Source organism: Papilio xuthus, unplaced genomic scaffold, assembly GCF_000836235.2.
Source record: "Papilio xuthus unplaced genomic scaffold, Pxut_1.1 DF825946.1, whole genome shotgun sequence".
Lineage (NCBI taxonomy): Eukaryota > Metazoa > Arthropoda > Insecta > Lepidoptera > Papilionidae > Papilio > Papilio xuthus.
In genome coordinates, this window is record NW_013532703.1 from 11,294,954 (window position 1) to 11,320,895 (window position 25,942).

The 25,942-nt window shown below is 31.9% G+C and overlaps 3 protein-coding genes and 3 non-coding genes across 6 annotated transcripts; 2 read left to right on the forward strand and 4 right to left on the reverse strand.

Annotated features, from left to right (window-relative positions):
- Nucleotides 1-7,363: 7,363 nt before the first annotated feature.
- TRNAW-CCA (transfer RNA tryptophan (anticodon CCA)) lies at nucleotides 7,364-7,435 on the reverse strand. Its single transcript has one exon. It is a non-coding gene; the product is annotated as a tRNA-Trp (tRNA).
- A 521-nt stretch (nucleotides 7,436-7,956) lies between these two features.
- TRNAR-CCU (transfer RNA arginine (anticodon CCU)) lies at nucleotides 7,957-8,029 on the forward strand. Its single transcript has one exon. It is a non-coding gene; the product is annotated as a tRNA-Arg (tRNA).
- Nucleotides 8,030-9,113: 1,084 nt separating this feature from the next.
- Nucleotides 9,114-9,187, forward strand: TRNAT-AGU (transfer RNA threonine (anticodon AGU)). The gene has a single exon. It is a non-coding gene; the product is annotated as a tRNA-Thr (tRNA).
- Nucleotides 9,188-9,488: 301 nt separating this feature from the next.
- On the reverse strand, nucleotides 9,489-14,218 carry LOC106124033 (uncharacterized). Its single transcript, XM_013320478.1, has 12 exons — nucleotides 14,137-14,218; nucleotides 13,530-13,704; nucleotides 13,054-13,341; nucleotides 12,657-12,961; nucleotides 12,342-12,521; nucleotides 11,831-12,121; nucleotides 11,616-11,733; nucleotides 11,361-11,500; nucleotides 10,816-11,105; nucleotides 10,347-10,559; nucleotides 9,928-10,117; nucleotides 9,489-9,687 (listed from the first exon to the last, which is right to left on the reverse strand). The coding sequence occupies exons 1-12, from the start codon at nucleotides 14,171-14,173 to the stop codon at nucleotides 9,533-9,535; spliced, it is 2,382 nt and encodes a 793-aa protein (XP_013175932.1). The 5' UTR covers nucleotides 14,174-14,218; the 3' UTR covers nucleotides 9,489-9,532.
- A 923-nt stretch (nucleotides 14,219-15,141) lies between these two features.
- Nucleotides 15,142-17,470, reverse strand: PIG-U (phosphatidylinositol glycan anchor biosynthesis class U). The gene is made up of 3 exons (XM_013320354.1): nucleotides 16,586-17,470; nucleotides 16,188-16,459; nucleotides 15,142-15,799 (listed from the first exon to the last, which is right to left on the reverse strand). The coding sequence occupies exons 1-3, from the start codon at nucleotides 17,347-17,349 to the stop codon at nucleotides 15,546-15,548; spliced, it is 1,290 nt and encodes a 429-aa protein (XP_013175808.1). The 5' UTR covers nucleotides 17,350-17,470; the 3' UTR covers nucleotides 15,142-15,545.
- A 429-nt stretch (nucleotides 17,471-17,899) lies between these two features.
- an-0147 (juvenile hormone binding protein an-0147) lies at nucleotides 17,900-22,600 on the reverse strand. Its single transcript, XM_013320528.1, has 6 exons — nucleotides 22,342-22,600; nucleotides 20,980-21,149; nucleotides 19,486-19,556; nucleotides 18,958-19,097; nucleotides 18,544-18,693; nucleotides 17,900-18,405 (listed from the first exon to the last, which is right to left on the reverse strand). Exons 1-6 carry the CDS (start codon nucleotides 22,583-22,585, stop codon nucleotides 18,248-18,250), a joined length of 933 nt encoding a protein of 310 aa, XP_013175982.1. The 5' UTR covers nucleotides 22,586-22,600; the 3' UTR covers nucleotides 17,900-18,247.
- Between the last annotated feature and the right edge of the window lie 3,342 nt (nucleotides 22,601-25,942).

Sequence of the window (25,942 nt, forward strand, 5' to 3'; positions counted from 1 at the left end):
GATGTTAATGTTGATATAATTTCATATTATAGATTTTAAGGAGCATGTTGCGAAAACGTTATCGACATATCGTTGCAGTATGACTGGTATTTCTTGCCAGCTTTATGGTGTAGAATTAATATCACGAAAATACAGACTAATTAATACTTATACTATTTTATGAACTGCTTCATCAAATACAATTATCCAGACGACCTGACCTGCATCTCTCAGGAAAAAAAATACAATTCATTACTAATGATAATAGTATTATGATAAAAGATCAACATGATGGCTGCCATCTATGCAGTAATCCAATGCCCTACTTCTAGATAACAGTATGTCCTTGTCTCCTTTTTTAATACTTTGATAGTAAACAGTAAAACAAAGGTAATACAGTCAATTTAGATTAATGTATCGTGGAGTGATTAATTATTTGTTATCGAAAAAGAAATTTTTCTTGAAAATAACCTTATTTTTTCTTGATCTTATATCCCTACGTTGAAACAGTAAGTAACACCGGTAAGTAACATGCGTACACTAATTCTGATCAACAAATATGGTGTCGTAGATTAAACAATAGAAACGTTTTTAATTATTGTCATGTTGATTGAGTACGTTTATAAAAGAAATATGGTACGACCTAAATGTGTGCGTTACAGTAAAATATTTATCAGTGGAATATCGTGAGCCTTTACACACTTTCAATACGTCGCGTCGTCGTAACGAGCACGTGTTTGTTCATGAGTTTTTAATTCGAACGATAAGAAATGTTAACTTGAGCGTTTCGTGGTAACTGAATATAAATGTATTTGTAGATATGTATTTGTTTCGGTAAAAGGCCTCGGTATTTAGTGCGGTTGAATATATTTTTTTTACAATTTTACTAATTTTTTAAAGACTCGCAAAACGATGAAAGACTATCGTTCCAACTGCAACTATGACAATTATAACTTACTAATCGTATAAAGTATATACCAATTTCTCAACTCTTTTAATATTTGTTCCGAATGGTAATAAGCGCTACAAAAAAAAAGACTACGAAAAAAGATTTCCTAGATTTTTTCCAAGTGCTCCTACTTCCTATCAATTATTATTGCCACATTCCAAGTGTTTCTATTGTAATTTAGATATGTATTTTTTCATTATTAAAACAGAACATTTTCAAATTGCATCACATCGTACAAGAAAACATTTTATTGTGACGAAACATTTTGTAGCTGGGTTTAGTCACAGACTACACAACAGATATATATTATAAAGGGTTGTATGTACAAGTCTGGAGGTCAGTGACGTCAGACGATTAGAAAGTCACGTCGCAGTACCGCCGGCGGGGGTGTGGCCCCACCGGTACAATCGCACGCACACCACTAACACGACGACGTCTAACTTCGTCACGCCAGTTGGCAACCTCTAACCAACGTTGCATCAGAATGTTTGAGCTATAAATTCCTTATCTTTCCACTAATTATGAATCAACACGGGAATGTTCATCCAAAAATAAACATGATTATCGTATTTACTCGACTGCAAAGTTATTTTAATGTTTTGAAAATATTGTGAATAAAGCATGCATAATCCTTTCTAATTACACTTTCATGAGTTTACGTCTTGACACGAAACATACATGCAATACATTTAGTGATGTGGTATAGTTGTGCCTTTATGTTTCATGTTTCTTATTATCAAATTGTGTTATTTATGACACCTCAACCTCATACAAATCGAATGAAACCTAAATCGTCAAAATCAGTTTAGTCGTTTAGGCTATACGGCCACAGTTTACGTAAAAACGCACAGAAAAAAACATTTCTGTGCGTTTTTCCTCGTGGATATCGGCACGTGACGGACAAGATATTCCCGTTTTGTTAATAATACACTTTTGGCACATGTTATTCATTTGCAATACTTCTACGTTTGTGACGCAACAGGCAGGCAGCTGGCAGGCTCTCATTGGCCGGCGGCAGCGAGCCCCCGCGCGTCACACGATAGCGCGCGCCCGCACTCGTGACTGCGGTCACATTCGTCTTACAAAACAATTCCTATTATTACGGACACACCCACCTAAATGACAATGATGAATAAATTTTAAGACCCGTTTTTCCTTTTTGTCGTCGGTAAAACCGTAACACCTCAATAGATAAGGTACGTTTGTAATAAAATATTTTAAAGAAAAACTTGTGACCGAAGCAAATGTTAGGTTTTATTCAGATCATTAGTAATACAAAAATCAATATACCCATAGTTATAAAACGGCATTTAAATTTCTTTTATTGTTGCCATTTTTTTTTATAAATTTATGTAACGTCAAAGCGTACTTCAGTTGGAGTTCCACGTAATATTCGGAGAATTTTGCCTCCGTTTGCATATTCTCTTCTATTTTCTCTTCGATGTTCCTACGCGTTATTATCACAAAAGATGAAACCAAAGTATGGCACGTACACGTTTGGTGCCACACGTAATATTATCTTGAATTTCGACGACAAATGTTAATTAGAAAGAGAATTAAAATTATTGATCGTTATTACGCAACTGTAAGCGAGCCAGAGTAGCGATCAGAGGGCTAACTGTTTTTAATGTTAGTATTTCTATCATAAAATGGAAACAAGTCTCAAAATATGAAATATTTACATATGACAGATGGAAGGACTAATAAGGACAGACCCAAATACCAACTGGAATGCTAGCTAGGGTGGGAACAAGATTTTTTCATTTTTGATCTATCATTTTTCTCCAAGTATTTTAGATATATACAGGTCCCTGCCATTACTGCTAATACTCGACTTTTCAAGAATCTAGTCTACTATCCGGTTTACTGATTTTTTTAATGTCACAGGTTTACATTTCAATATTTATATTGACATTTAAAGCACGTGATTTTGGTCTTGTTGCTAAGTATTTGAGGAAAATAATATACAGACACACCCACCAGATGACACGAAGTGATGAATCAGGTTTTTTTGACTTGTTTTTTCCTCATAATCAGCAATATCGCCGTAGCAACACACATTAGCAATAAGTTAGGTATATTACGAAATTAAATTGTATTGATTACGACATTGTAATTTTTTTTTCTGTTAAAAATCTTGCTATTAAATTTGCAATGTCACATACATAATACCAAATACCTAATGGTCAATGATAAATAAATTATCACTTTGTTAATGAATAGGTTTTACGTACAATCTGCAGCTTCAATAGACAAATCTAAATGATCATATCTAACTTTAGGGTGCGCCCAAATCTGGTGAATGCGCACATAAAATTCACGCACGTAGTTCGCAAACTGCACATTGGCCGGATGCAATTTAAAAGTTTCTACAATTTAAAATATTTCATTTCGCAATTTCATTTAAAATGCTCACCTAAATCGATGGCGAACAAATTCTTAGTTGACTAAAAACAAAAATATTATGTATCTTCGCTAACTTAAAGATTAATATCGTTCCTGGTCCTATTAATCTTAATGCTTGTCGAAGGACGTTTAGAATTAGTAAACAGAGGCACATCAATCGCATGTGTATTCAATTGCGACGATTGGCAGCTCGTTAGATTGTAGCTTACACGTGATGGCAATCGTCATTCTGTTATGCTCATAATTCAATGTAATTGGAGGCGTGTTCCTTGATTTATTACCAACATTAATTATTTGCTAGTAAATCAATTAAACCCGCTTGTTCTTGAAGTCATCACCAATTCCAGCGGAGCAATGTCTGCATCTTCATCTCGTTGTCCTAGGGTAACACCGCGGTAATGCCAGATGGGCATAATGACCAATGATCCTTTTAATCACGTATTACCTTTTTTTTCTTTTCTTTTAAGATTTCTTTAAAGATTATTTTATTAGCTGCCATCTACATTTGTATTCTTGTATTATTCAAATAACTGTCTATTAAAATGCATTTTAATAAAGATGGGTGCTTTGGAGCGTGTTTTCTGCGGCAATGGCTGTGTAATTTTATTGCGTGCAGTTTATTGAATCTGGTAACAATCAGAATACACTGCCCGAGACACAGTTGATTTAGAGGACAATTAAATAAATAATATCAATGAATAATTTTATTATTATTTAAAACAAATATTTATTATACTTACTATAATTAAAACAGACAAAGTATCATCATTTTAATGTGTTATTATTCAGAAGAATTGTAATTATACAAATAATGTAATGTAATGGAATACGGGATAATTGTATTTAATTTTGTTTATTGGAAATATTTTCAATGTCATAAAAATTAATAAGAAAATTATGATAACATGAGTCGTTTATGTGGAAAACATATCCCATTATAAATACAAAACAACACCACGTTATTAAGTAAATCTAGCTTCTGTGCATCTGCGCAGTATAGCGACAATTGTAAATATTTGTTTTAATCAATATAAGATGTTATCTAGAAGATAACTGCGTAGGTAGAGTAAGCGTGTAGCAAAATATTAACTTAGTTTTTCGTGCATCTATTTATTACAAGAAATAAAACCTAAAACACTAATAGTAATTAATAATCTTCAGAATCCAAGAATTTAAATTCAGTTTTAACCCAATCAGGTGGCTTGTCGTTTTTGCATTTGAATTTATAATTCAAAAGTGACTTTTAAAATATGCTCCATAACTTATAGAAAACACCAACGATAGTACCTTTTAAAAACCCCACAACCGCAAGCTCTTTTACTGTGAACTAATTTACAATTTAGCGATTCCACCTATTTGCTTACAGACGATACTTTTATAAAATTCTAGCTATAACTGGCTGACGGAGAACACCTTCAACTGAACGTACATATCATATTTTATTTGGTTGTTAGAATTAGCCGGTCTTATCCGGCGAGACGTTAATAAAAAATATTAATATTTAACATGAACGAATAACAAATAAGTTTCGAGGAATCAGTTGGCACTGGTTTTGTACAAGAGGCATACCGCCGAAACGTTCTAATGCAAAAATCACGAAAAATCGTGTAGCAATATTTATATAACGTTTATATGAACGTTGTGTGGCAGGGACGTTATCTTATTGTGTGCCGCGACGCACGCAAGCCGCTAGAATGGGGGTCAATTGGACCGAAAAGTTCACAAAAAACTTAATTGACAATAATCAAGATGTATTGGGTGGATGTTTGACGATTTGCGTCAACATTTGTATTAACGTCATTGGACTCGTTAGTTGCTACCTAATTGTGCAAGTCTATGAAGGTCAAAAATAAATCAACTGCGTAGGTACGAGTATATAGGATAACAAGCTGTATAACTAAGGCGAGATAGACTCAGTACATGTTCCGCATTTCTATTTTTGCGGGGGCAACTTGACCTCAAGTTGAAGTCTTAGTTTTCGCACTCAATGTCATTTATTTGGAAGTGATTGATGAGGAATTTCCATTCACTTTTATAAAACACCGCGCCCATTTTTCGTGCAGGCTATGTCTTTGTTACAAGAATTCAAAAAATATTTATCTTGTATCGTCTATTTAAGTATTTATTTTCTAAAAGTCAACGTAACAATGTAATTTTCTCATTAAATTATTGCAATTAAGTAAAGTTAAAGTAATTAATAAGTATTTTCCGACAATTTGCTCCTTTGTTTCTTTCATGCAATAAAAATAAATTCTGTAGAAATTCATCCGGGTGGTTTTGCCTTGCTATAAAAATGTTTTGAAAAAAAAAATTACATAATTACTGGTTGCAAGAGGCGACTGAATGGAATGCTCGGTAAACCTTGAGATTTCCGCTAAACGAGGGAAATAACCTCTCAAATAAGGCATACAGTAAATACTAAATACCCAATGACGTACACAACAGCAAGTTATAGGAAAATTAGAATGCCTCCGTTCAGCTATGCCTTATTCCAAACATATTTTTATGTCCCTAGAAATAATTTCTGAATAAAATATTGAGATTTACATAAGAAAGATTAATTTTTCACTTAACGAAGAACTTAAGCGAAAGTCCATATTTCAAATGATTCCAGGAGAAAAGTTATGGTAAAAAAATCTTATAAAGACGCAGTTACTAACTCTCGCCCGCGACTCCGTCCAATGCATTATTCTGCATACCAAATTTCATCGAGATCCGTTCAGCCGTTCTGGAGATACCTTCAAACAACCATCTATCCATCTAAACATTCGCATTTATATTGTAAGATTAGTAAGATTACAAAATATATTAGATTACTATATTCTCGAGTATTCCACTGATTTAACAAAGTATTAGCAATTCATTTTATTTCAACGCGTGTTATGTATTTTCATATATTTTCCATAAGAACACCATTAATATTGTATCCTTGCATACCTAACATTGCACAATTATTTTATTGTGTAAGCATCTTCTGGCAAATAAATTAAAAAAGTGTTCAAAGTAATGTTCTCAGTACTGATAAAATTTATTTATGAAGTATAATTACAAATGAAAGGACTACGCTGAAAGGATTGTAACATAAACATATTCCTATATCATCTTTCTTATTTCTTTATCGTTGTTCTAAAATTAACAAAATGGAATTTTTCTTTTAAAAAATTGTCGATGACAAAATCTTTTAAAATAAATTATGACAATGACGTTAGGTTCTGAAAACCCTAATCGGTGCTAACCAAGTCTACACGTTTGGATGGTACTAATGAAAAAAATGTTTTTTACTACGAACTCCAGTCGCCATATGACCTCCAAGTACCACACTAACAAGCATATACTCACACATACAAAGAACGAAGGCGTGTTCTTGTACGTGCACAGAACTGGTTGTAAATACAGTAAAAGCAACACATACACAAATTACACATGTGTGCGTGCAAGAATGCGATTCATATGAAAAGGCGCCAGCGGTGCACACGTACCCGGTCACCTGACCGTCTCGACTTGATTCTTGAAAACGAAACGTTATTACTTTCAGCTGTCGTTAAATGAACCTTATTGTTAAGGTTTTAAGACTAAATTAAAAAATGATATATTAATTTTAGCTAATTTAGTTCTCGGTCAGAAATGAAGAATTGGGTTTGTTGACATAGCATCAAATTGAAAAGTCTGTGAAGAGAAGATACGCAAAGTAAGTGTTCCATGGATGCAAACACTCAATTTTTATAAGCGAACCATCTACGAATTCGCCTTTTATAGTTTATAGAATATAACTATTATAGAATGACAGGGCGGCACGGCAAGGAGGGAGGGTTTCAATTAATATTTAGAGGGGCAAGGAAAATCAATACCTTTCGTACACATTTCCAAGGTCAACCCTATTTGAATCCAGTTTCTAACAATAAAAACCTAGGACCATTTTTATATACCAAAATATAATTTTTCAAAAATGACAACTTAATTTTAAACGAAAAGTATTACTGTATTGAGGAAAATACAGAGATAAGCAGAAAGGAGAAAAATAAATTTCTTTGACCCCGACGTGATTTGAACACGCAACCTTCTGATCTGGAGTCAGACGCGCTACCGTTGCGCCACGGAGTCGTTGTTGAAGTAGCTCTAATTTTAGCTACGAATACAAATTACAAAATTTAAGTACATATTTTTGAAGATAAATAATAAATACATATAACATAAAGAAATGAAAATTTACACTGAAATAATATTCTCTGTTACTTCATATTTTATAACACATATATAATTCAGCGCCCTCTAAGATTAGAAAGAAAAACTAAGCTGTAGTAAGTCAAACAATTTTTAACATAGATGGCATATTGAATAATTTTTATGGATTATTTGCTATGGAAATAATTCTAATTGTTTTGATAACTTTTGCAAAAAATTATCAAATGAAAATGAATTTTACAAATTAAAAAAAAATATTACAATTTATGTTATCAGTGAATTTATTATGAATGTCGGAAATATATCTTTAGATAGCATTTTTACTTTTTGAATTGTTATTCGTATGTAATGATTAGATTATATTATAATAAAATTTAAATTTGATTTTCTAAAAATATTTTAAGAAAAAGAATAACAGCAAAAATAAAAAAGTCGTCACAGCCCCTGTGGCCTAATGGATAAGGCATCGGCCTCCTAAGCCGGGGATTGTGGGTTCGAGTCCCACCAGGGGTACATTAAAGTTATTTTTTTCTTGGACTTGGATGGTTCTTTTCGCTTTTATTTATATTTTGTTCAAATATTTTTAAAACAAAATACAATAAAATATCAGGGAAGAGAAGGATCCAAACCTCCCTAACTAAAGCACACTATAAACAAATAATTATTTAAAATGAACAAAATTTGTGTCATTAGAGTAAAAATTAATATGGTCGTCATTTTATATATAGAAAAAAGCAGTAGCTACTGCTATAGAACGTCAGAAATTAGTATCAATAGTTCTCTATAATACAAAAACATATAGGGACATTCAATATCAACATATTTCTTACTTTGCTCATCTGCAATTGGTGTAATGTTATCTCGGAATATTAGTTTTTCATTCAATGATCTACATTGTCTTACTTAAAGAGTTTGTTTATCGCAAATTCGTTTTGGACGGGCAATCATTACACCATTTCGATAACATTATCGTTTGTATAAAGGCCGCAAAAAAAAACATGAAATCTTTGACCTACATATTATTGAAGACTGCTATACTTTTTTAAAAGCCTTTCTTATTTTTTCGCATTTTATCTTGTCGGAAAGTACATTTTACTGATAAACAAAAAAGTCGGATTATTTATAATTGCATTTATTGATTCAAATTCAATATTGGGATCACAAGAGAAAGTTAATGGGTTTTCAAAATGTGGCGCCGGCGCCGAGCCTGAGTTAAGGCAGGCAGCTGAGACCTGAATATTCGACATAATCCACTTGGTTGGTTGGTTGGACACAGCCAATTGAAATATAATCAAATTGATTGTTTGTTTTGTTTAATTATTAAATTGTTTGCAAGTTATCAATGTACTCAACTGAAAATATTTATTGATGTTACGAATAATATAAACTTTGAGTTGACTATAAATCCTATTTTCTAGACTTTCGAGACTTGCTCGTGGCATTCTTGTACTAGTAGACTGATGTAAATAGAACACGCGACTCTATACAAAGAGCGCCCTTACGTATTAACCTTAAATAGAATAATGACTAATAACTGCTTTAATATAGTTTTAATGTGCTATGTTATATATTTCTTAATTTCAGCACTGTCGTCAACGGCGCCGTGGCTTAGTTGGTTAAAGCGCCTGTCTAGTAAACAGGAGATCGGGGGTTCGAATCCCCCCGGGGCCTAGGTTGATTCCATTAAGTTTTTTACATTTTTTTTAACTTTGTATCCATTGAAGTGCAGGGTTTCTCTTTATGATTTATCGGAGCAAATTACACTGCGCCCTTTTTGAAATCATTGGTGGTTGTGTTGGGAGAATTTTTTTTTAATAAGTACGATACATTAAAATTTTGTAGTGAAATCTTGGATTAATTAATAGTTCTAGTGATCTGTAGTAACATAGTTATCATGGCAACAGCACAGCAGGACATTGTTGCTATTTCTTTTTAATAGAATTTAATACTGATTTCGCAAAGTACATTTTATTGTAAACAACTATAAGGCAGATTAATTTTTTATTATAATTGCATTTAATTCAAATACAATATTAATATAACGAGAGAAAGTCCTAAATTAACCTTCCAATGGTTCGAGGGCGCCGCGCCAGACCCAAGTAGAGGCAGACAGCGGAGACCTGAATGTTGGATGTAGTAATCCACTTGATTTGGGGTACGGCAGTCCGCATCTGAAACATACAAATTGAGAAATTGAATTCCAAATGTGCAAGTACATAATTTCACAAATTCAATATAACTAAACAAAGATTTTTTTATCAAAAATTTTATCTAGGAATTAAATTCGCTTCGTATGGCAATTTTTACACTGTGCGTCAAGACATTAGACCTAAATAAACGTCCTCGATTTTATATGCAAAGGAATCTCATCGTTTGATTATAATTAACAAACACATATGCAATAAACTTACGCGCACAAGCATTCAATGTGGTTGTTGCAGTTACAACAAAATGTGCAGGCGGGCAGAAGTCCGGTGAAGGGCAGGGAGCGGTGAGGTTAAATGTGTGTATATTACGTTCACCAATCAATTGACAGCTTTGTGTCGCCTCCGCGCCTCGGAACATGCACACCAATATCGTCCCATAGTTTGAGTTGCGAAACTAAAAAAAAAATACAATTATTATGACACTACGACAAGTTAAATTAAATTTTGAAGAAATGTGTAATAATTATGTTATTCATAACAAAAGTATTATATGTAAACAATAGTTCTATAATTTTAACATTTTTTGTTGAATACGATAATATTTATTTGAAGTAGAATAAAATATTTTTCTTTCGTTATATGCGTGTTTATTTCTAATTGATGATCAAAGATGGCGCTGTTACCTGTACTCTTATAAGTGGTTGTTGTCTCAAGTAAAACGGATGAATTCGATATCCTCGCTTCGTTTTTGCCATGACTGAGTCTTCATACTCAATTTGATAAAAAGTCGTGCCATTACTCGGACATGCAGCACCAAATATCCTCTTCGGGATATCATTTTTGATCATAAAAGTATTAATGGCAGAAGCAACATCTTGTACGCATGTCGAGGGTAACTAAACAGAATTGTTCAATTCATAACTCATTTTCCAATTTTATTTAAAAAGCGGGAAGAAGAGAGAAACATAGAACAGAATTTAGTACAGGTTTTTAGAAGAGTTTAGTCAAAATTCGGTATTGGGTATAAATCTGAATTTCTGAACAGCTTTGACACATTTCTGTTATTTCATCTATAATAAATATTTACACCTATGGCTTTTATTCCCCTATAAGATGATTTTCGCTATCATTTTTAATATAATACAAACATACCGTAATAAACATTTCCGAATAATCCAAATATTCATTGTTGATGTTCTGGAAATTGGTCAAGTCTTGGGCGGCGTAGGCGAAATACGCATCGAAAAAGGAAGATCTGATGGAATGCATTATAGTTCTAGAACGTTCTATTTCATTACCGGAGGGCTGGTCCGTGGGACTCAGTATTAGAATCACAGTACTACGCCCAGCGCTAGCTTTGGCGTTTATATCTTGTAGAGTTTGATTTCGCAAATGTTGATTCACAGTTGTTAATACGTTCGGTACATTTAGACGATTGGGCCCTTAGAAAAAAAAAACAAATTGTTCAAATGCAAACCTCACACGTTGAAATACATGTGTACTAAACGACTATATTATAGGAATTCTCAAAATAGCAATTTCTTACTTTTTTAGTTTCGATTTGGATTTATAAAAATGTCACCTACATCTGGCAGCAGCCATCTTGGGTTTAATCATAGTGTATTCTGGTTTTTTATTAGTTAAACACTGTCGTTTGATACCAATATTGAGAGGGTTGTTAAAAAGGTCTGACTCACATGGGTCAGTATAGTTAGCAATGTGTGTGAAGAGAGCGGTGATGTTGTGGGCAGGCGGCGCCACCCAGCGGCCAGTGTTACCGTGCACCACACCCAGCGTGCTCCGTGACGCGTCCAACTCCAGCGCACCACTCATCCAACTGCACAAATAAACTTTCTTGCTTAAAATATCTACATAATCATCTACTGTAGACCCATCTTCATAAAAATAACAAGAATTGTTTCATAAATTAATTATCTGCCAAAAATACTCACGATAGGAATTGTTCAACATCATATTCTCGCCAGGAGCTGTCTGTAGCCACTATAAGGTCCACCACGGGCACGCTGTCGACTGACACGCAGTTGCGTTGATATTTCCTTAATACTGACGCTGAGAACAGTAAGCTTAATATTATAATTTTACAATATCTTGCTAGACTAAGAAGAAGAGTCATCTTTTGCCTTTTTTCAAAGTACAGTACACTTACGAACATACTCTATAAACGCAGTCACGGCTGCATCGCTCATCCTTTGCATTTCTTCTAATGGTATGTACACAGTATTCTGCGTAAGAGACAAGACCTGCGCGAACCTTAGGGTCTCTGAGGCCAGTATCGTATTATTTAACACCCTGTTGTACAGTGCAAGTCGATTGCAAGCGCGCACTTCCGGCCCGAAAGACACGCCGTCGTTCGAGTAGTAACTGTCTAATACTTGGGATAACCTAAACGAACGTCGCAATTCTATCCATGAAGGTACATAACTGGCTAGAATTAATCCTAAAACATAAAAAAAAATATTTTACATGGTTAGATCATATGAGAAACGATGTAATTATTGCCCTAAGGATCTCCGAGCGACAAGACAATGGACCTCTTGTTCCACGTAAATGCATGAAATCGTTCTAGACATATGTATGATCCTCATTTTTACGTTTTTGGTTCCATACTGCTTTTCTACCGTCTAAAAAAAAGTAATTAAAAATAGATTTCGAAATACCGTCGACGCCTGCTAAAATTTCAGCGTCAGTAAACTGCCAGTCGTTGCTATTTTGCGGCAGCAGGTAAAAGTCGCGCGGCAGGAGCGTGTCGTTCCACCGGTTGTTGCTGCCCACTGTCATAAGCTGCGCGGACGCTCCTACACGAGGCCCCTGGTTTACGACTACTTCTGCTAAATCTCCTACAAATAATAAGCCAATCGCATTATATTGATAATAATCACAACACTACGTGTGGGGAACGCCCATTCCTATTTTTATGCATCTGTCGATAAAATAAACAAATAAATTTCGTAGTTCAAAACAAAAATCCGTACCGACGATAGTTGCCACTAATATATTGCTAATATTTAGTTCATCTGTTGCTGATGCCAGCATTTCGAAATTGGCAATATTATTATTATCATTGGGATTTTCAACTTGCTTTTCCCAGTCCGCCAAGGCTCGATCGATCATCGGCTGTGATACTTCCGATTTATAAATGTTAGCGCTAAATATATCAGTTAATGATACTCGTTGCGACTCCAAAGACGCAGCAATTGCGGCTATGATTGTACCCACAGCCACTGGCCCCCAGTCAGTTTGAATTACCCCGTCTTCTATCGGACAGCGGCTGTGAATTCTGAAATACAAAGATAAAGATCTTTGTTTTGTAGTGTTATTAATAAGTAAAAACGCTGCTGCGTATCTTTCATAAATATTAGTTATACTAACCTGCCAGAGCTATCCGTCGACATATTTTCCCTCTGTTGCGCAGACAGTGGGCACGTGAGGTTCTCGTCTCCTCTCTCCCAAGGCTGCACCGTAGAACTCAACAACTTGTGCAGCAAACATCTTTCCACTAATGTAAGACTCTCATCCATCTCTAGAAGATTCTGACTAGGTAGAAATAGATCCATGAGCAGCTTGTATTTGTGGAATTGGAAGGCAGACGCTCGGTATGGCAGCACAAACTCCGTTTCAATGGGATTACTGGCTTGCTCTATACCATCTAATCGAAACCTACAAACATAATAAACATATTATTTTATAATAAATATTGTTCTGAGTTATAACTAAATCAGTATGAGTAGAAACCTTTCAATACTATTTACCATAGAGGATCGTTTAAAATACCCATTATTATAAACAGTAGTTATAGATGATACAGTAGGCACTAATGGAACAAATGAATATTTAAATCCATCTACCTTCTCAATAACGAAGTGCTGAACAATCTCATATCAAGTTTTGCGGAATGTTCTAATTTCCTCACAAGAGACAGGAACACGTCGAGACGGCGCGGAGAGTTCAGCAGAGGGCCGCCACTGCGGTAGCAATCCACCAAGTGCCCTGGTATACTTGATAACACTTCGGCTTTGGAAGCTTCATGCAATAAAGTTTACAATACGTTATGTTTGATTGTCAATGTCTTTTTTCCATTAACTCATTAGGTTTAACACAGTCTACTGTAAGTATAGTCAATTAAAATCCTTATAATATTTTTGACCCAAAACACTTAAAAATAAAATTGCTCTTAAAAACGGGTAGGCGTTTATTTTTAACAAATATAATACTATAAGTCTGGCATTCGTTGCGACGCTAAAGTGAAAATAAATAATCACAATAATGTTTTAATGCTACTAAAAAGTAGTTTCATTAAAGACGTAAAACAAATGCCGTCCCTCTCGTTGTTTTTGGAAAAAAACAGACAATAAGTTTTTATACAGGACAGTTAAAAACATTAAAAGCAACAGGAATTGTCTGCACATTACTTTCACAATGTAAAAAAGGATCTATTTAACGGCAAATACTCACAATACACTATTAAAACAATAAATATTAGTGACTTCATTTTTGTAATTAATCTAACTTAGACTAGCGGTGTAAAACAACGCGGCTTATGTTGTGCGTGTGGGAGTGCCTGATAGCCTACATAATGATAGATAGATAAGATAAGGAATAACAACTGAGTCATTTTGAATATATTGTTAATACTATAAGTTGTTATTGTAACTTAAAGTAAATAAGATTATTCGGTTACGTTGGAGTTAAAAAAATAAATCAGAAAATAGTTTTGGATAGGGATTTAGGAACGCAAACGCATTGATTTTTAATCTCATAGAGGTGGATAGATAACAACGGCAGACGAGTAATAAATGTTGATGTCGTTTTATTAAATCGTTAGAAATATGGATACACACAATGGATGTTTTACTGAAGTATTTGGTATGGAAATTACCTACAATTAAACAAAGAGAGTTAGAAATTAAATCATATTTATTGTTGAATTAAATTAAAATTCACAACACTAGACACAACTTAATAATATTTCTAACACACGTTAGTTATTTTTACTACATAAGGTTCAACTGGTATTCTGTGATAGCGATTTAGATTGAGAATATCTAAATAATGTAATTATTGTGTACATAACAAGTTTTATTGGAGTTCTTATAGTTATTGTGTGATACTTTATAAAAAACTATAAATTAAATTATGTCCTAAAACATTTAACAATTTGGAACTTTGGAGTTTTATTAAAGTTTATGTGAAAATTTATATTAAACCTAGTGGTATAAATATATTACAATTAATTTTATCTAAGTTACCAAGAATGAAACATATTTTTATTTACATTAAACACAAAGCAGTAATTTTTCATTTTAACATAAAAAAAACGTGAAACTTAATTTCATACAGCAGTTTAAGTTTTCGACTGCATATTTATTTTTTAATAGCAAAACGAAATGAGCAGGTACATTTAGCAAAATTATATTTGTGATATTGGTAATCTAGCATTCTAAAATAATTATATATTCTGTAAAAATCATTTATTTAAAAAAAAAATTGCGTAAAAAGTTTTTATAGCTATTTTATATTTAAAATTATACGAGAACTTAGTTTCTTCAAGCTATATGCAGTCACCACAAATAAATATAGTAGTATACAAAAAAAAAAATCACCCACACATGATGATTGTCTCATTCATTTGACATTCTTACATTTAACCTGCATTAATCATTAACTTTTAAGTTAATTTACTTTGTGCCTAAATATACTTGTCATACACAATTTAACAGTCAATTCTACGGTTCAAATTTAATATGTTTAGAGGGCTTAACTATGTACCCGGTTCCGGGATATTTTCCTATACTATATTCATATAAATGCTTTTAGTTAATGGAATAAAAACTTTTGTTCTGTAATAAATGCAAATAAGTAATTTATCGTAGAACTAATTTGGCAGGTTTCCCGTCTATCTGTCTAGATGTGCCATTCTTCAATGTAAATTCTCGTTTAATGTATGCAAACAATAGATCAGTTATAAGAAAAATTTGTGCAGTTGCAAATGACAGTGTAACTCCAAAGAAAAAGTTTGCATTTGCCGAGCCGGAGTAAATCCACAGATGCCAGACGGTGGGTCCTAGTGCTGACGTAATGATGAAAGCACAGGCAACTATAAACTTCTGTTGCATAACTGAAAAGGATAAAATTAAATTAAAACTACACATTATCAAAACCTTAATTATATCTATGCAAGGAACTTTCATCATATTTGTCTGATAAAAAACAAATTAAATTGATATTTTAGTATAGATATAAAGATATATAAGTTATTAATCTTTCATAACATAATATTGTCATCTATGATGTGTCTGTCAGCAGCAAACCTTGGTATTTCCACGTTTGAGTAGAGGTGACTAATATGTTCGAATTTAGTAGTAACAGCATAGTTAGGATCTGTCATTAGTAGAAGTACCAACATAACATGTTAGTCCACAAATTGATATAGATCTTCCCACTTTTCAATTTAGATTTTAAACGATGGATTATTTTACTAACATAATGAAACAAGATATACTTACATGTAAATAGATGTTTCCACATTGGTAATAAAGCCAAGTAGAATCCAACATCACCTACACATGGGTAAGACCGAAATATAGCTGATAAAGCTATCAACACAGTTGCTAATAGTACCGGTTCTCTCTTAAATCTGAGAGTTAGTGGTACAATGTATAAAGCCAGTGCGTTTATTTGGAATGCACAAACAAACAGGAGTCTAAAGTGTTCAAACATCTCAGTGAAGAAATACCAAAACAAGCCAATATTAGGCTTTAAATCCGGCACTGACAATCTGAAAAGGAAAACAATTTGTTAATAACATAACAATTGTTAGGTGTTAAAAGTAGCTCACTGTAGAATTTTAGTATTGTTTGTATTGGTTCTAAATTTAGTTTATTAAAAATAAAATGAATCTTACATGAATCCATAGGTATTATAGACATATTTATAGGATCCATCCATTATGAATGCAGATATGAAGATTAAAAAGCCCCAACAAAGTACAAACACCAACAAGGTTCTAATGTATGAGCATTTATTACATCCTTTGTTGATATCCGCCAATAGTATGGCTATAGGAACTATCAGCAGAACAGGGTACAATGCTTGATGAGTGGCAAGAGCGATGAAAGTACAAGCCAAGATTCTATGCCCACTTGTAGCACTCCATAGTGATGCCGCTACCAACAAATTCTGAATAACCGTGGTCGTCATTCCAGCACAGTTCAGAACAGAGTAAGGGTTAAAAAGGTAAACTGACAAAACATAGTCAGGAGCTTCATCTAATCGCGAATTACTTAAAAGCATTGTTTTCGAATCTTCGTTAACTTCATCTTTCATTTTGTCCTGTGCATTCTTAAACAACGCTGCGAATGATTTTGAAGTCTTGTATAAAAGATGAGCTGTGATCAGGTCAAAAATTGTAAACAGAAGGGGCAAAATGTAAGGAAATTTCTTCATGAAAAAATGAAAGAAAATCAGCATCAATGGAGATTCGTGGAACGAGTCGCCTTCATATGGATTTATATTATTATCATAAAGATAAACACCCTCGATTAACCTCTTCCAGGAGTTTAAAGGTGTAGCAATTTCTACCCTATTAGCTATTATCTGCCAATAATCCATGTGAATTAGCCAGTATCTTGCTAAGCCGGCAATAACATATTTTAGCATTAGACCCATTATTAATACTAAATACTTTTGAGGTTCACACAAATCACATCACAAAAGCATATTAAAATTCAAAATTATTTTCCCAATCCAATCCAATCCAATCAAAATCAAATCAACACCAACCAAATGTCAAATCCAAACTTTAGAAACACAGATAAACTACACATAACTTATTCGATATTTGATAAAACTAAAATCGATTCGTCTTAAAATATTTCAAATAAAATAATATAAAAAGTTTATTGGCCTTTTAAAACTTTAAAATTTACCACCGCAAATTATAATTATAGTAATATTCTATTTCTTTTCAAATCAGTGTGTTCAATTTTCGTATCTCTTTAACTCCGATTGCTCTGTTTTCAGGTGTATTAGAGAATTTGTAAAGGCTATCTTGAATTGCGTATTACAATAAAATCGAACATTTTAGACTTTTTTCATCGAACAGTATAAAGTTTTATCGAGCATAGTGGCGAGTTAAGAGTAGAAGTCAAAGAAGGAACAAACGAACTGTTGGAATCTAATCACTTATAATAGGCAAGGAATGAGTAATAAACTAAAATAAAACAAACCTCCATCTTTTATTATGTGAATACCGTAATTCATTTTTAACTTATAAATACTTATCCGCTAAAATTAACTTAATTACAAAAATAAAATAAGCTGTAGGTAGTTGTTGTACAATATTTAAAAACATTTTGATATAATATGTCGTGATGTCTGAATTACAATTCTTCATTTAATGCATAATAATCACACTACAGAATAGTCCTTTGATCTTTTATTGTTAAATTTAAAAAAGAATTAAAAATTTATGGAGATATAAATCATACCCTAAAACCATTAAAATATTATCACAATTGGTAACCTTTCACAATTATAAATTATTTTTAAGTTCTAATTTCTCAATTTAAGATTTAACGGGAAATAACTGGTTGTATGGTACTTTTAGGAAGATCTTATTGGCTATACGTGTGCCGATTTTGTTCCAGTTGCTCTGTGCAAAAGGTAGCATTTCGCGGTAGAGCAGTCTCCAATTTTCATTTGTAATGCGTATGGCGAGATCAGCTGAAATCAAGAAATTAATGAGAAACGTTTATTGATATTTTGCGTAAACCTGGTTGTCTGTGTCGGTTGCACTATAGCTTTTATAATTTTTTTAGGAATAACTGCGAATTTTATTACGATAACTTTAATATGACTTACTCAATTCCTTGCTATCGGGATTTTCGTTGGTCATATGCGTTACCATGTTGCCAACATCGGGTCGCATGTAGAATGATGTTATTCTAACATAAGTTTCTCCGTCAATTTGTTCAGGGGTGCCATCCAATTTCCACGTGTAAGTCAAGTCACCTGATACAATAGATCAAAAACATTGCTCAAAATGTATTGTGTGTAATTTAAGAAAGTCAGAAATTATTTTACAATCTTTATTCATAAGAAAATAACTACATATCTTTAATTTAAAATAAATTAAGATTAGGAGAATTTTATTAATACTTTCTCTTAATTAAAATTATCATATTAAAGGCTAGAGCTATTAGTACTTAGGTCATAAAAGCTTTATAAGTATATGGTTCGCTTATGTGTAACTAAAAAAATATAGAGATTACTAACTCATCGTTGTGTTGAAATCGCCGGAAGCGTTGACACGTAGAACGTTGTAGCTTCCGCTACCACTAAAACGGCCCTTGCAAAATATTTGAGGGCTAAACATATCGATTTCCATATGAAAACTGTCATCTTCGGCGCGCAGCCTGTAAGTAAAGAAACAATGTCACCTTAACTTAGCTGTTACTTATGAAAACAATAAAAAACTATTTAATTAATTAATTAAATAAATAAAAAAATAACTACGTAATTTTTAACTAAATAATTTTAGCTAAATATTTCCTGATTACTTCTAAAAAAATATATGAGTAATGAAACTTTATAAATAGAACAAACTCTTGTCGCTGGGCACAGATCATCACAAACACTCGATTCTGTCATACTGGCTATCGCCTCTATAGACTTTATAATCGTCTACGATTGGTCTTTCAAAACTTTATTCACTTCAATAGAGATCGATCTGGTTATTCGAAGCAAATGTAGCTATACACTTGCATTATTGCTATAAAGGTATTATAATCAATTAATACGAACCTCACATCTTTGACCGTGGATTCTGTGACGCCTTCAACGTATGTGTCGGACACTAAAACCTTACCCGAGATCTGTTGATTATGAAAATTATAATACATAAAGTTATACCACTGATAAAATTGATTCAATTAAGAATAATATCGGCAAGGAAATTATCATAAATTATCAATCTATACATATTAATAAAGTTAGAGTGTATTGAATAAAATACAACAAAAGTGGTCATTTTGACCTTTCTAAATTAAAATAATCAATGTAATATAAACGTGTTCCTAGTTTAATTGTTTTATTCTTGTATAATTTCAGAAGCGTGATACATGTTGAGAAGCCTTGACTTTTTGTAATTAAAAGGCCTTTTCCTACATGAAAGACGTAACACAACGCAATTCGATGATACGAGACTTGATGTGATCTCATCATATCATAGTTGCTTTATTTATATTCAACTAGCTGTTACCCGCGACTTTGGCCGTGCGGGCTTTAATAAGCCTATGTGTTCTTCCAGGATATGGTCTACATCTATGCAAAATTCAGCGTGATCCCGTTCTAGAGATACCTTGTTACAAACATCCAACCATCCACGTTTGCATTTATAATATTAGTACGATTTAAGAGTATGTATAATAATAGTAAAATAAAAGAGTTTTACTATTTTACTCATAAATATTTAAATTGCTTTATCATACAATAAAAAGATATGCAAAATTATGACCTCTAAAAAGGTCTGCTTTGTTTTCTGGTTTGGTATTAATGTTTTATACTCTAACTTTTTATCTTTATACGCAATCAGTACAAAAAAGTGTTATTATTTAAATTAACAATGTACAATTATATTTATATTAACATTAACTTAATTGGTATGCGAAAAAATCTACATTTTTCCTTCACGTTCCAACATCTTGTATTAAGGATGACGATGCATTACCTGGTTAGATTATAGATTATGATAAAAGTAATGACCCTAACTGCGCATGCGCACGTATATGTTCATCTAACAATTTAATTATAACTTGCCATCCTTTCATCAAAACATTAGCCTTGACAAATAATAGCTTAGAAAATTGCTTCAGCAATTATCAATTTTAATTTTATTGTGGTTTATACTGGTAACTTTAAAAAACACAAATAAAGTATGTGTTTAAGTCTTACGAAATCGTTCTTTAAAATCATCTCAAGTCTGAAGCTCTGCCACAATACGGTCTTCAGAAATTCTTCAATATTTTTAATACATCAATATTTATGTACCAAATACGGGTAATGTCATAATGATCAATGGTTATCATTGTTCTGTACAAATGAAAAAATGTTTATAATTATACACAACAAAGATTTTTGTAAATAAAATATCAAATGTTTCCAATAACTTTCTAGAAAAGACAATAGCGTTAAGAAATTTATTTGTATAGCATATCTGTTTACAAATATCTATATTAACTACAATAACTTTTTTAAAATCGTGCAAAAGCGAGTTATTTTAGTGGAATTATCACTTGCCTGATTATTAGTGTATTCCATTTTCAATTCTTTTTGATGATATGGATCAATAGCTGGCACACCTAAATCCTTGATTCCACTCTTCATAGCTACAATACCCTTTTTAACGGCATCTATTAGACAATCGTTGACATCGGGTGAAGTTCTATCGCAAACTGGCACATATTGCGCTGAAAAGAAGAAAAAATGGAATGTTACTTTATCGTTGTTAATTCATATATGTCTCTAACGAGTGGCTTAAGCGTACCCTAAGTTAAGGAAGACTAGGGCTTAGTTAAACAGTTAGGGATTGGTTGACTAAATACAACACAATCCCATCGAGTACGGAAATTAAAACTTTACAAACTTTAAGTTTTAATAATTGTTCTATGACTCGGAACAGAAAACGTATAATTTAAGATAATAAACGGTATAATAAAATTTATAGTTTCAATTATAGTTTCCAGACATAATAGTAATAAATGTGAAGTTATTTTATGATTATTTATAAGAATTGAATAGTTATTGCATCGTAAAAAATACATTCAATATTTAACCAATAGGTTATAATAATATACCTAATAATGTATTTGTTCACATCAATAGGAATATTGAATAGAAAATCAATCATTGTTTTCAATGGTAACTACAAACTTCTTCAAGATTAATTTATTTTCACACATTTTTCTCACCTTGCTTTTTAGCACCAAAACAATTCATATTGGCTAATCTAGCTAGGTATATTTTATTTATATAACTAGTTTGTTCCTTTCGACATATTACAGTAGTATCTACTCATCTATACTATGACTCTTAAATACAATAATTTAGTAATCTATGTGGAGTTGTGATAAAAATTGAAATAGACAATTTAATTTTAAACCAAACAAAAGATGGGTTGTCAAGCGCTTTGTTAAACTTTTCAATGAATAGGATATAATTAGAACACAACAAGAAGGAAAGAGTACATTTTGGCTATAAACTATTGACTAAAAATGGCAAACTGGACAACCATTAAAACAAAGTCAAGGAATTATTATTGCTTGTTGTAGCTAATCCTAGCAGGTCAAGTTTAATCTAGTGTCAAGTCCAATTAAACGGAAATAAGGAAAAGTAGGTTAAGGTTAACATGATTTTTATATTATCCAAGAACTTTTCTTCAAAGAGAATATAAAATACATATTATCCTTACCATTATGTACAGTTGGCTGGGACAAGTTATTTTTTATGCGCAAAAAATACAGACAAATGAATAAAAAATAGAATATTGTCCATGTAATTTTTTATACTTTCGTAATTAATTTGAAAATTCAATTCTTTATTAATTCAATTATAATTAAAATAATAATAATAAACCAATTAAATCAGAAAAAATGTACTCACCGATATCAATAGCTGCAAAACAATTTCCTAAAACTACGAATAAACAAACTACAAATAAGTTCAACATTTTTACGAGATTGGTACAATTTAAAATATATGTAGAAGCGACCGGTGCGTCGCAATGTCTTTGGATATATTGCAAGAGGCGCTCGGTCTGCGGAGGTGTGGGAGCGACGTAGCTGATATTGCACAAACACCTCGCTCTCAATGTCATCCACTGGTTATATGGAATACTCAGGCCCATTATCTTTATTATTTTAAATATGTAAACAATCTTTTTTTTGACCTCACATTTAGTATTGTCTTAATTTTCTACAGAACACTTAAAAACACATTTTCTTTATAAGCGTTAACTAATTTAACGTTTTTGTTACGTCCATCATAATGTAGAAGCCTTGGTTTTTACTGTATTTTAAATAAAAAAAAGTAAAAATAATTTATCTACGATGTAACTAAAAAGAGTCTTTTTTTACATAATTTATAGCTATTTTTAAGTTTGCTGGTTGGATTGAGGTAATGCTTGTTATGTCAAGTTATAAATCCAATTTACATTCACCCCTTTATTCAAAGAAGTATGATTACTCCGGTTGAATCGGTTTAATGCTGCATCAGCTTCTATAGTGCTTTGGTCAAATCAGTCAATCAGACATTGGTTCAAGTACCACACCAATTATACAACATTTCTACCAATAAGATTTATAAAATAATTCTGTCGCTCATTACGTATCTATTATCTATTATCAATTATGTCAGGAAGGTAAAATCCAAACACTATTACTTATTTAAAGTATTAATAAAAAGAATTAAAGACATGACTTTATATGTACTGCAGTATCAATTTTCTTTAAATATCTGCTCATTAGTCAAAATATTTAATATCTATTCTTATATTTATAAGACATTAAAATTTTTAATATGTTACAATAATGTAAGGACGCGTACTAAAATTATACTAAATTGTTATTGTTAAGAATACTCAGTGATAGAGCACGTTGTATAATATATATTCTTATTAAATGCGTATAAGAAAACCTTATTTCATTTTGATTTTTTATTTTTTAATATTATACATTTTTTAATTATAATTCGCATATGTTTTAATCTTAAAATAAAATTCCTATAACTTCTTTTTTTCTTTTATTTAATAAAAACGCCTGTGAAAAAATACTTATTTTAAAAACAAGAAAGAGAAATAAAAGAAATGATAGGCGTCAAATTCGTACAAGAGAAATTATTACTTTATCAAAGTTTTACAAATTATTTCATAAATTATTACACACATCTACATAAATTATACAGTTTAATGAAGAAATATTTAAGAAATATTTAAACTTTACTTTAACTAATAGATGGCGTTGTTAGCATAGTCTTAATACTTTTTAAGTTCAAAGAACTAAAAGTTTACCAATTAAGAATATTTAATACTTACTTTTTAACTATTCATTTTTATAATCCATATACATTTATTTATCACATTTCTAATATAATACATTTCATATATATATATATTCATAATGAAATAGAATAGAATTCATAATAGAAATGTATTATATTAAAAAGAGAACACCACCGGCTGCGGAATCCCATGACTCAAACAACCAGTGGTCAGGGCTGCAGAGACAGGAACCTTCTCACGATGCGCGCGGTTTCTAGGATAACTGCCTTTTGTATCGAGCCCTTAATCCAACTGTTTAGCGAGAGCTTCTTGAGATGTTGGTCGAAGCTCTTCGCTATCAGTCCATTTACCGATACGACTATCGGAATAATGGTAGTCGATTTCATACGCCACATGGCGGTAACTATTCATTTTATTATTATCGCATTTAAAAATGAAACTTTTTTCGAACGATAAACTTTTTTAAGGAATTGTTGTTTACAGTTAATTATTATGCCAACATCCTATTTATTTTATTAAGAGAAAAATATAAAACGCAGTAGAAATTCTCAAACGTTTGCTAAATATACTAAATTGAAACTAACTATGACTATTATTTTACCGTAAGCAGCGCTCTCTGCAAGATTAGTTGAAACAATTAACTTAGCCATATAAGTCGCGGAGCGCACACTCAAATAAAATGACAACAATTTACAAATTAAGATATGCTTATCAACTTGAAACATTTAAATATATGCTGATATATCATATTTGTCTATGTATATAATGGAATGTTGCAACTTCAACTTAACCCACTTCAAGATCACGCACTTCTACATTTGACCAGCGTTTTTAACTTAGTTAAACTTTTATTTATTTTTTATCTTACATGTTGTTGAAGTAGATTTGGTAAAAATATTCAATCTGTGGAACAGTTATGATGATATTAATAACAATGGTAGATAAAAAGGTGCAACTAATGAAACAATATGTTACCATAGTTTCAAGTCACAAAAACTGGTTAAGAAGGCGTAGACAAACTTAGAAACATTGCTTTTTGTTTCACTATGTAGATACATATTAAAGCAATTCGGTTATTACTCTCTATAGTACAAGTAAAACTTGTATTTTCTATTGAAGCGGTTCAAATGATCATTAGTTCGACATAACGGGACGTTGGAAGATGAAGATTAATTATCATAACGCGCGTTGAAATCTAATATATGGGTATTCGCGGGGGATGCAAGTCGTGACTCGTAGTGGACTTTTTATGAACATTAATTTAATAAAAATAGACAAATAAGACAATTGTAATTTATTGGGTCACGAAGATGGTATTCATTTGTCATCTCAGAATAGCATCATACAATAGCTTTGTATGGTCTTGATATTAAGCACAAACTATCTGACTATGCCTTTATCTGGACCTATAGACAATATAGACTTACAGTTTGATCGATGGTAGATAATCTGTATCGTATAGTCATAAAGAAAAGCGGAAAGACATTACAACTCTATCCGTCTTAGGAGTCTTGAATGGCGTTCTTTTTGGCTATTAATTAATTTTCATAATAATAATTGTACAAAAAATTGGCTGATGAAAATTATCGCTTAATAATTTGGTAAAAACATTTGACATCTTATCTCAAAGTTTATAATTAAAATGCTTTAGATTGATCGCTATTAACATACCAATTTATAATTAGAGTGATGACAGACATGAGAGACAGAGATGAGAGACATAATTAAATCAATATCATTTATGAATTTAAATAATTAATTTAATTATTGACAAGTTATCAACCTGTCAATATACATAATTATTGTTAACCAAAATTATGTTCGATTAATAATGTGTGTAATGAAAGAATAGATATTTGAGAATTGAGAAAACAAACATAAATTTGAACCAAAATTTTAAAAGTTGTGTCTATCAAATTCTTTATATTCTATTTAACATTTACACTTAAGCTATTTATTGGTAGTATAGAACTAAGAGGCTTTGTACGATTTTAACCTAATACTTCAACTTTGATTTGGAATGATTTTCTTCCAGTTCCATTAATCATAGCGTCGTATTATAAGCTGCGTTAACTATTAAGATTAATGAGTGTATTTACTTCGTAAGGTCAATGGACTTCGCTCTGCGGTTTCGTATTCAGTTTGACTGTGATTACGGTACTCTATCAAACGCATTCGTATCTCCTGCGACCGCAACTACCCAAT